Source organism: Oryx dammah, unplaced genomic scaffold (assembly GCF_014754425.2).
Source record: "Oryx dammah isolate SB20612 unplaced genomic scaffold, SCBI_Odam_1.1 HiC_scaffold_23, whole genome shotgun sequence".
NCBI classification, from domain to species: Eukaryota; Metazoa; Chordata; class Mammalia; order Artiodactyla; family Bovidae; genus Oryx; species Oryx dammah.
Window position 1 is genome coordinate 83,539,906 of NW_024070207.1, and position 11,941 is coordinate 83,551,846.

General features: G+C 51.3%; 1 protein-coding gene across 1 annotated transcript in view; it reads right to left on the bottom strand.

Moving 5' to 3' along the window:
• FGD1 (FYVE, RhoGEF and PH domain containing 1) overlaps window positions 1-11,530 on the bottom strand; it is a 37,614-nt gene extending 26,084 nt beyond the window's left edge. Inside the window, exon 1 of the mRNA XM_040266052.1 lies at window positions 11,063-11,530. Coding sequence (XP_040121986.1) covers window positions 11,063-11,369 — 307 coding nt within the window. The 5' untranslated portion in view covers window positions 11,370-11,530. The remainder of the gene's footprint in view (window positions 1-11,062) is intronic.
• Between the last annotated feature and the right edge of the window lie 411 nt (window positions 11,531-11,941).

Genomic DNA, 11,941 nt, shown 5'->3' on the forward strand with positions numbered 1-11,941 from the left:
ATGACAACTTATTGGTACTGAAATAGCAAAATCATTCCAGAAATTGTTTTGGTACCTTCATGGCACTGATTGGCAGGTGCTCTGAGCATGTGCTTCTGGGCTTACTGGCAGAGTAGGTCTACCCCATAGCTGAGTTTGAGGACAAGGACTTTTCCACTGGAACTGGACCCTCACCTCTTTCTGGGAATTTCAGCTCCCAGTTCTCCCCTTCCCTGGCCAGCAGCACCCCCTCTCCCTTCTCCCAGCTGTAGCCTTGGCTTAATCTCAAGACAGCTAATAGGGCCGCAGACTGGAACTCAGCCATTAACTCCCTGGTGACCTGGGGGATTGCTTCACAACTCTGGACCCCAATTTCCCCATCTGAAAAATGGGGAGAGTATTGTGTGCTTCTCATTGTAGGAACTGGTGAGATGCTACTGTGGGCAGAAGCCAGCCCTGGCACTCAGGCCTCTTGACCCCCAGTGCATGCTTCTCTCAGCAACCCCCAGATTCCTGCCTCTCCAGGGTGTGAGATAGGCCCCTGAGACAGCTGAATTCCTGGGGGTGGGGTGGGGAGGGGAAAGAAGAGGGAGTGGAAAAGAACAGCAAATAAGAAAGTGTCCTTTGGGAAGCCAGCTCTGTTGGGGGTGGGGAAGGGGAGCCCCTCAGCTTGAGAAAAAAGCAGAGGATAAAGGTGGGGTAGCTGCCCCACCTCTTTCCACCAGCCCCTTGAATGTGAGGTCCAGCCCAGCTGCACTGCTCTGCTTTTGCAGCCAAACTTGTTTGGCCTGGCAGATGTTCTCTCTGAAAGTTTCAACACAAAGCTCTGTCAAGTATGAGAAGTGCAGGGGGAGCTGTCTATAGGAACCCTCTGGCTAGCTCAGAGTCCTTCCTTGAAGTGGACTGGTCTTGTGAACATAAGGACTCTGCAGAAAAATGGAGGCATCTTCTGCAGAGTGAAGGCATTTTAGGAAAGTGGGAGCCATTCTGGAAAGTAAGGAGCTTCCTAGAGTGTTCCCTTTTGAAAACTGGAGAAACATTCTGTAAAACAGAGGTCTCTGATAAAAATGGAAAAAATTTCTTCAATTTCTTTGCAATATTCAATTTCTGCAATGTGGAGAAGGTTTCCTCAAAGTGGAGTGACTTTCTATAAAGTGAGGAGCATTCTATAAAGACCCTTTTGTGAAATGCATGACATCTGTAAATGGAATCTGATGAAATACAATACTGTTCTGTAAAATGGAGGAACTCTTTTGTAAAATAAGGTTCCTTTTGTAAAGTGAAAAACATTTCTGTAAAGTGTGGACCCTTGTGTAAAGTGAGAACCTTTCTGTAAAACGGGACAACAATAGAGGATGGTGAGGGTGGGGGTAAACTAGAGAGCATATGCCTCACGGAGAAGGCAATGGCACCCCACTCCAGTACTCTTGCCTGGAAAATCCCATGGACAGAGGAGCCTGGTAGGCTACAGTCCATGGGGTCGCTAAGAGTCAGACACGACTGAACGACTTCACTTTCTCTTTTCACCTTCATGCATTGGAGAAGGAAATGGCAACCCACTCCAGTGTTCTTGCCTGGAGAATCCCAGGGACGGGGGAGCCTGGTGGGCTGCCGTCTATGGGGTCGCACAGAGTCGGACACGACTAAAGCGACTTAGCAGCAGCACCATGCCTCACTTAAAGCAGGGACAGCAGCTTCTCCCCTTTTTCTAATTGTCACCTTGCAGTAACAGGGCCCCTGCATTTTCAGGTCTTCCAATATTTCAAGAAAATCAGAAATCCAGATTTTTGCGTGAAATTTCCTAATTTTAAAAACACTGAGTAGGTCAAATGAAATTTGTGAGTCAGATTCAACTTGTGGGCCACCACTTTGCAATACCTGAGTTGGATGGTCCTTAAGGCCCCTTCCACGTCTGCTGTTTACTTCCTGCTCTATCTGACATGCTATGGCCCTGGGGTGGGAGCTTTGGAGTCTCTCCTCCACCCTCTGGAAGGGCCCAGTCTCCTAGGGACCTGAGCAGTTTCAGAGTGCTGGCTCATGCAATACTTGTCAGCAGTTCCCTGAACTGGAATCTGCCTTTTGTTCTGTCTTGTCTTCTGCCCTATTTAGGATGCCTGGTGAAAAAAAGCAGGAGATTGCAAGAACTTTTAGAACTCTCTGGAACTCAAGGTGCTTACTTTTTTTGTGGAGGATATAAGGTATGAGGATTCAACTGTTTGTTGAGCTCCTACTCTGTTCCAGGCATTGTTTCCTATATGGCACCATCCTAACAACTCTGTATGCTATTAGCTCCATTTTATAGATGAGGAAACTGAGGCACAGAGAAACAAAATAACTTGCCTGAGGAAGTGGTTGAACTGAGATTGGATCCCAAGTGTGTTTGTGTCCAGAGTCACAGAGCACATCCTCACTCAATGTCTGCTGAATTGGGAAAGAAATCACATTGAAGAGAGGGGGAGGGAAGAGAACTTTCTAAAGGAAACAGGTTTTGAGTTCAGTCGTCCAGGAAGTGTTTTTTCACATATAGATGGACTGGGTACAGTCCTGCAGGCAAGGGAAGAAAACTGAGTAAAGGTTTGGATACTAGAGGTGGGGCGGTGAAGCATGTGTTTGAAGGGCACAGTGAATAGAATCCTGGGTTTGTAAGAATAGGAAAGAATAGAAGGAAGGGGCCAAAAAGGCCAAAAGACAGGCAGGCACTCTCGTCCTCCACCAACCACTGCCACCAAGATACAGACCCATAGGGGCCACGCAGAGATAGGCACTAGCACAGAAACACATATACACAGTCTACATACAGAGACCCACATACAGAAACAACTGGAAAAGGCTCAAGGGCTCAGACAGAGCCAAGGTGACACAAAACAGGAATACAGGAACACTTAACATATGCAGACCTAGAGACACACACAGAAACACATGGATATATAATAACATACACGTGGAAATACATAATAATAAGAACATTAGGATATACACAAAACAGACCCATGGAGACAAAAACAGGCAGCCAGGCACATGTGCCCTCATGTGCATACATACATACACACACACACACACACACACACACACACACACACAACAGCCGCAAGGGAGCACAGACAGCCTATCCCTCTTCCAGTTTCTGGATTACTGTGAAGGCCTAACCACTCCTCCCAGAGTCTCTGGACCTGAGGCCAGAGAAGGCTGGGAGTGGTAGCTCCACCCCCAGGGAGGGGCTGGGGACTTAAGAGGACAGGAAGGGAAGGGAGTGGAGCTGCAGCTGGGAGCACTGGGGGCAGTAATTACCCAGTGCTGGGGCTGCCACGCTGGCTGGGATTTCCCTCCCCTTGAGGACAAAGCCACTGGGGAATGGCCCTTCTGACCCCTGCTGTGTGTGACCCCAGAGCCCCCAACACTTACCCATCCCTCCTCCCTACTTCCCTGAGGCCTGGTCAAAATTGAGATTTGGTGACACAGAGAAATCATGAGGGGAAAAAGACAGAGAGAGACCGGGACAAAGACAGGAAGACTACAGAGACCCAGAAATCTGGACAGCTAGAGAGGGAGTCAGGAAAAAAGGGGTGGGGCGAGTCAGAAGAGAGACAGTGACACTGAGAGATGCAGGCCCGGAGAGGCAAAGGGGACAAAAAGGGCAGACCAGGGCCACTTGTTGAACATGGCTACAATGTGCTCTACTTGTGGCATTTAATCCTAACAACCCTAGGAGGTGAGGATGCTAACTCCATTTTGTAGATGAGAAAGCCGAAGTTCAGAGGGATGAGGTGATTTGCTCAGGATCACATGAAAGTAGAAAGTGGCAGAGCTGGTGGGGGGGGCTCTCACCACTGCCTGCCCCTGCCAGGGACACGAGAGAAAGGGGTTCTCCGGAGACAGAAGCTGTCTGGAGACTCAAAGTCCTGAAGTCCTGAAGAGATGCAGTGTGAAAGAGCCCAGCACCTTCCCTGCCCCCCTCCCCTGTGTCCCGGTGGGGGAGGGGCCGTGGCTACACCTGGAACGCATTAGGCAGGGAGGCCCAGTCTAGGCGAGTAGGGAAGCTGCAGAAGGGGGGGCAAGGGAAGGTGAAGGTGAAGTTGAAGGCAGCAGCGTGGGAGGTGGCAAGGGCGTAGAAGGCCCAGGCAGAAGAGCTTCTATGCCAGCTTGAGCTTCTTGGGGCCGTACTGCCAGTCCCACCCTTCCTGCTTTCTCCAGGAGCCCTCCCTCCCTGACTTAACCCCTTCTCAGTGGAAGTGCCGCTGAGGGCTGAAAGCTGCCAGCAACAGCAATGGGAAAAGCCTTCAGTTCCCTCTCTGGGCCTCAGCCACACACCTGTGCCCTTCACCCTCCCATCCTTAGTCTGGGGCCCAGATGGACACAGTTGACACTGACTGGGCACTGCCACACAGATGCCCCTTTTCCAGGCTCCTCAGACTCAGTGCATTCTAAACCCCAGCTCTACCCCAGCTCCTAGTGGCTCCTCCTCCTGCTTCCCCACCCCAGGAACTGCACCTCCAGCCACCCAGTTCCCTAAGCCAGTCCCTAAGCTTTCTTTGAGACTCCTCCTGCTCCTTCAACTCACTTGAGTCCAGCCAGCCCCCAAGTCCTGTAGACTCAACTTCTTCGGAGGGTAGGAATCCATAGGCTATTTTTCCCAGGCCAGCCTCCTAACTGGTTTCCCTCCCGTCCTCAGGGTCCTCCTGAGGTATTCTCCACACCACAACCAGCTTATGAAAACACAATCCCCTTCAATTTTTGCAGCCTGGTGATGGTCTCCCATTGCCTCTGGAGTGAACTCCAAAACTCCTGAGTGCAGGGACAAGTAAGGCCCAGCTAGAGAATACTTCCCCACCCCCACCCTCCAGGCACAAAGGCCTCTTGTCTGTTCCTCGAAAGTGCTCTCCTCTGCCTGGGGCTTTGGCACATGTCATTCTCGTGGGCCTGAACAGCTTTTCTGCTTCTCCTTACCTCTGGATTCCTATTTATCCTTCATATCTCAGATCAAGTGTCCTCTCTTTTACCTGCCTGGCCCCTCTTCATCTGTTCCTGCAGCATCTGTGCTTGGAATTACCTGTCATATCTTCCCTGCTAGAAAGGAGCTCCACGAGGACAGGGACTGAGCCTGCCTTGTTGTCCAGCCAGCAACTCAGAGGGCCAAGCAAAAAGTAGGTACTCAATACATGTTTGTTAAATAAAGAAATGTCCTCCTCCCTCCTCTCTTTCACTCTGCCCCATCTGCTCAGCAATAACTTATTGATGCCCTATTATATACCAGACAAATGTGATGAACAGGTCCTCGACGTTACAAATGGGGAAATGAAGGTGTTGTGGTGGGAAGGGAAGCCTGAGGGCACAGTGAATCAGGAGTGCTGAGTTCCTTCTGCTGCTAGCCTCATCCCTGTCTCCAGTCTTCTGTGTTGAGGTATCTTTTGGAGACGTCATGCCTTCCAGGTCCAAGGAACTGGGTATTGGACCCTGAAAAGGCTGAACTCACTGCTCCAGGGAAGACTGCTCTCTACAGTTGAGGGCAGTTAATTCTTCCGGGCTGGGCATCAGGAGACTACACTTCCTGTCCTCTTTCCAGACAGGTCCTAGCCACACTCAGACAGTGTCTGGCCAGCTCCACATCTGCCTAAGGCATTTAGCTAACTGGCCTCTAGAAAGCCATGGCTGGCATCTGTCTGGGGCACTGTTAGCTACCACTCACCCTTGAAGGACCAAGTAGCCCCAGCGAGGCCATCCCCTAGAGGCAGAGGAACCTGAAAGGGTGGAGGAATGGGGGCGCCAACCATCTGCAATTGGAGACTTCAATTCTTTTAGTCTTTTTTGTAGCTACCTTTGTTGTATTTGTTTGGGAGGTCCCAGGTGACTAGGAACCAAATCTGGGTCCTTTCTCAGACACTCCTCTGGAATCTCAAACTGCTGCTCTCCAAAAACCACCAGCAGAGCCTACCGCCCCCTCCTTTCAGGAGTTCTCTCTTCTCCTTTCCATGAGCAACCTTCCTTTAAGGCCTCTCAGGATGCCCTCAGCAGGGAAAACATGGAGGGAGTCACAGGAATTTACTAATGTTTGGTTTGCTTTTCAGGAGTACTCCCTTCATTCTGTGCAACAGCCAATACCCTGGGTATATGTGAAATGGATCTCAGCTTTATGCAAATATTCTTTAAAAACTGCTCCTCCCCCCATCCCAAATGGCATTTCTAAGGCAAATTTTGGGCAAGTAATGAATGATTCACCTGAAGGTGACTCTGCTGACCTGACTATCTATGTCTTCAAGGATGGGACTGGCCCCCAGAACCATGTACACTTTCCCCATGAGCTGCTGTGTGGCTGGTGGTACTCACTGACAGTGGAAAAATGCCCAAACATCTCTGGCCTAGACCTCTCTTCAGAGCTTTCCAACCCAGGTGTCCCTCCAGGACTCTCAAATGCAACAGCTTTCAAATGTACCTCAGTATCTTCCCTCAAACCTGTTCCTTCTCTTGCAAGTAGGTGGCCCCACCACTATCCACCAGGTCACTGTAGTTGATTTCAAAAAACAACTCAGAAACATCCTGGACTTTTTGCTCTTCCTCAGCCTCTACATCCAAGATCTGTCCATGTTAGCACCAAAATACCTCTCAAATCTTACCTTCTGCACCTACCATTTCTATAATCCAAACTACCATCACCTCTTGCTTGGATGACTGCAATCCCTACCTGCTTGTCTCCAACCCCACTCTTGTGCCCCTACCATCCACTCTTCCACATACAGCCATGGGGAATTCTCAAACAGCCATATCTGAGCACATCATTCCCTGTCAAAATTTCCCTTTGCCCTCAGGATAAAGGTCCTTCACCAGCCTTATCTTTCTGCTTCTCCCAATGTCAGCCCCTGTCCCAGGATGCCTCATGTCTCAGTGCCTTTGCTCATACTGAACGTCCTACCTGAACTGCCTCCATGTTCCTCCTAGCTCCGAAAACCTTGCTGACACCCTTCTAGAGCCCTTCCTTTGGGCCAGGCCTTGTGCTAGATGCTGCTGATACCAAGGTTTCCTCTGTCCCAGAGTCCCAGAACTGTAACTGCCTTCCAACTTGAATGGCCAAGTGGCAGCCATTCATAAGACCTGGGCATAAAGGGTAAACTGAGGCTCCCAGTGTCTGTGCTTACATGGGTGAGAGGTTGACTCATTCCCTTTAGCTTAGATCCCATGCCTCCCTTCAGGGTTGGAAGTTATGGTGAGGTGGCCAAAAAAGGGCCCTGGGAAAACAACATCAGAGTAGAGGCTGATGTGGTATCCTAATGATACTGACTTACTGTAGGATCACAGCTAAACTGCCTCTCAGAGTCTCCATGGTCCCAGCTCAAGAATGGTGCCCATTCTAGGCTATATATCAGAATCACCTGGGGAGTTTTCATAATTGATTCCCGGGTTGCAACCCCAAGATTCTGGAGCTCTAAGGTAGAGTCTGGGAATCACATTTACTTTTTCAAAGTCAACAAGGGATTCTAATTTTCATCTAGTTTAGGAAATCCGGGACCAGATGGTGACAAGGGACCTTTCCAGCTCCAATTCTAACTCTTAGCTTGACAGATGATGCCCTAGGCTCCAAATCAGGAGAAGCCAGCCCCTCTTGCTGCCTCCCTCAACTCAGTCCTTCCACTACCCACTTTAACACCAGGCTTTAAGGCTTTACAACTCTTTCAACTGAGCTAAGGTCAAGTCCCAAGCTATCTCCCAACCAGCATCTAGAAAGATATTCCCAAAGCTGAGGAAGAGGGTAGGGTTCTTCCCAAATCTCTATGAACAAACCTATACCTGGGAACTCCTTTCCGACTCTCTCAAAGCACTCTCTTGTATCTCAGAGAGGTTGAGTTATCTCAGTAACCCAATACGGCCTCACATTTTATTAACCTGGGAAATGGGCATAAAACAATCATCCAACCCCTGGATAGGAATCAGGGTAACTAAAAGACAAAGCACTTTGAAGCAATTCAAAGCTTTCCCATAGATAAGATATTAATATATTATTTTAAAAAGCACTGCCCCACACATATACCACCAGGATGGACCGCTGGCTCCTAAGGATAGTGATTCTATAAAGGCTTCAGCAGTCTGAGGGAGGAAGCCAGGAGGCACACAGAAATGTTAACATATGGACTAAAAATGTTTCAACCCTTTAATTGAAACTTAAGACTCTCTCTCTCTCTCTCTCTCACACACACACACACACACACACACACACACACATATACACCCTACAATCACCAACCCTGCCCTCTTTGGGCCAATTATAGGCGAGTCCTGTAGAGAAAGAAGCAAGTCACTTGTGCCTACTCCTGGGTTGGCCAGGCAGTGGGGGAGGCGGGCTCTCACGCCCCATGCTGCTGTGAATCACATGGCTCAGTGCTCGTCTTGCCAGGGCCTGAGTAATTCCTCCGCCTCCACTTCAGAAGGTTTTTCTTTTTTTAAATTTTATTTCATTCTGCAGGCTTTGCAACCACTATCTCATAGATTCCTCATGGCATTCTATAGATGAGGAAATTTGAGGCTCAAAGAAGGAAAGTCACTCACCCAGGGTCCTACAGTGAGTTAGTGAGGAATGGTTGAATGAGAGGTCAGGTCCTTCCCTGACACCTTTCTTATTCCCACTTCTCATCTTGAAGTGAAAAAATAGAAAAAGACACCCTGACTGTTTGTCAGTCCTAAAAGAAATCAGCCCTGAATATTCATTGGAAGGACTGATGCTGAAGCTCCAATTATTGGCCACCTAATGCAAAGAACTGAATCATTAGAAAAGACCCTAATGCTGGGAAAGACTGAAGGCAGGAGGAGAAGGGGATGAGAGGATGAGATGGTTGGATGGCATCACAGACTCGACGGACATGAGTTTGAGCAAGCTCCAGGAGTTGGTGATGAACAGGGAAGCCTGACATGCTGCAGTCCATGGGGTTGCAAAGAGTTGGACATGACTGAGCAACTGAACTGAACTGAACTAAACTACTAAGGCAGGGACTTCATTGAGAAAATTGAGTGTCGGAAATTTGTGCCGCTTTTTGCGGGGAGGAGGGGAGTGATTCATGATGGGTATTGTGATTGTAATTTGGAAGTACTGGTGGAGTGGGAAGAATCACTGCTGTGTATTGATCAGAGACCAGGGGCCCAGATGCTGCCCAGCTACTGACTCCCATACCAAGAGTATCTGGAGGGCAAGAGTTCAGTTGTCCTTCTCTTAGACAAATAGTTACTGAGGTCCTACTATGTGGCCCCTTTGCATCTGTTCAACAAGGATTTATTAAGCATCTATTGTATGCTAGCCACTATGCTAGTTGCTGGGGATCCGATGATTAACAAAACAGATACAATCCCCTTGCCCTCATGGAGCTCACATTCTAGTTGAGGAAGACAGGCAATAAATAAGTAGACACATAGAATAAGATAACTGCATATGTACTAAGCGCAAGGATGGAAGTGCACTGGCAACTTCGATGGACACCCACAAGGGCCCCTACCTAAAGTGATCAAGGAAGGTCTCTCAGAGGAGATGACATTTGAGCTGAGACCTGAAGGGTAAGAAACAAGCCAGGTGGAGAGCTGGGGGAAGAGCTGCCAGGCAGAGGGAAAAGCAGATGCAAAAGCCCCGAGGTGGGAGTGCTCGTGGCATGTTTTGGGATCTGAAAGAAGGTGCTGCAATGAAGTGGGTGAGTAACTTGCTCCACACAGTGTCTGTCAAGGGGAGTTTGGAAAGTCAGCAGGAGCAACATGCAGGCAGGGTGTTAAAAGGCCTATTGTTAGCTGATTTATCTCCAGCCCATTTGGAGAGAGCCCCTGAGGTTCCATGACTAGCTCAAGGTCACAAGAAGAGCAAGGGACACAAGTTGCTCATACTTATATGCTTTGCTAATGCTACCTGGTGCTGGTCCACAGTCCCCTAAATCTGAGGAGCCTGGGATGTGGGCCCTGGGAGGTCCCAGAGGCTCAACAGCTCCTTCACTGTTGCCTAGTGGAAGGCACTGTTCTTCCTCTATGGGCTCAGGTCCACATGGGATGTTCCCAGATAGAGGAGGCCCTGCTGGACTCCTCAGACACTCAGGTCTTTGCAGCACGAAGGCCTCTCCAGGCAGTGGTCAGTGGTCCCAGCCTGACCTAGAGCCACTCCACTCTGCAAATCCAAGTTCAAGCATCCTGACTTCTCATAACCAACCTTGTAGTCCTGTACCTCTCCAGCTCTGCTACAACTGGCTTTTGCACCACCCCCTCCAACCATCACCAGCTTTCTGCTATCTTCCTACCTATCACCACCTCCAGCCCTTCCCTCCAACTTAATCTCCAAGGTCCACCTCTTAAGACCACCTTTCTCTCTCATCAGCACCTTTCACTCCCTCCTTCCCTTGTCCTCCTGCCACACACACTGGCAAAACCCCAACCTTGGATCAATCCAGCATCCCTCTTTTTTTTTTTTTTTCCACTCATACTCCAGAGCTGCTGAATAGTACAGGAGAAAATCACATAAGCAGAAAGCTTGGCATTACTTTCATGGTCTCCAAGCTCAGTTTGGGGAAGCAGAAAGACCATAGACTTTGGACTCAAACAGATCTGTTTTGGAATCCTGTCTCCATACTAGCTGTGTGAGCTTGGACAGGTTACTTAACTTCTCTGAGCCTCAGTTCCCTCACCTACAAAATGGATATCTACTTCACAGGAGGCTCCTGAAGATGAAATAAAAACCCATGTAAAGCACCCAGCCCGGTGCCTGCCACAACGTAGGTGCTTGGCAACTGGAAGACTCCTTTTCTCCCATTCCCCCAAACAAGCCCCAGTTCCTCCAACCAAATCCCCCTTCCTGCCTTGCAATCCTACCCCCTTCTCTTAGAGTGCTCCCTCTCCCATTAGCCTCAGCAGATAGAAGAGAAGCGGGTCGCAATGGTTGAGAGGGCACAGCGGACAGACAGGAGGCGGGAGTTGAGGGTGGGGGTGGGACTGGGGTTGAAAGAAGGCCGAGGAGCAAGGGAAGGGGTTGGAGGTTGAGAAGAGTCAAAGGGCTGTGGTGAGCGAGCCGGCCCTGAGAACAAGAACTCGCTCCCAGGCCCACGGCTTGGGCTCCCATTCTCTCTCAATCACTCACCAGGCCGGGGCTGCGAGCCCTCCAGGTGGTAGGAGAAGCGTAGGGCCCGGTGGTGTTGTGGACTGGGGCCGCAGGGCAAGACCCGGGGGCCTGGAGCGACGCCCAGGCTGGTGTCCGAGGGTCCGGCAAACTGGGGATCCAAGAGGCTGCCGAGAGCCGAGCCTGAGCCCCTGGGCACCGGCAGTCCGGGTTCCGAGGCTCCAGGGTCCGAGTCAGCATAGGCCGGTGACGCGGCGCCGGGGGAGTTCGCGGTTGGGTGTTCGGGCTCTGAAGGCCCGGCGCCCCCCGGGGCTCGGTGGCCGTGCATAGTCCGGGCCTGGGCGCGGGTCCCGGGCTCCCCGCTCGGCTCCAGCTCCTGGGGCGGAGGCACGGGCGGAGGAGGCCCGGCGCCCGGCGGAGCAGCGGCCTCAGGCTCGGGGGGCGGGGCTGCGGGCTCAGCCCCACTGCGGAGACTCTAGCCCCCAGCCCGGGCCCGGGCCAGCAGCCGTGGCAGCGGTGGCAGTACCAGCAGTAGCCGCGGCCACCGCCGCGGCGGTGCCAGGCATCGCCGGCGCCGGCCCCGCGCAGGGAGTGGGTTCGGCGGGGCCGGGGGCCCTCTGGGGAGCGCTGTCTATGCGGCAGCGGCTGAGTGAGGGTCGGGGGGTTGCGCTTGGCGTGGGCCCTCTCGCGAGCAGTGAGCCACTTCCGTGGCCCAGGGGCGAGTGGCCGGTCTGTTCCGAGTTCAGGGTCTCTTCTCTCTCCCCAAATGGGAATCGATCTAGGCTCTCCTGGCTGTTCGGAAAGGGTTCTTCCTCCCGCCGCAGCGGAGGCTAGGGGGCGGAGGGGAGGAAAGGAGAGGGAAGGGGAGGGAGGGAGGAGAGGATGGCGGTGGCGGGGGGC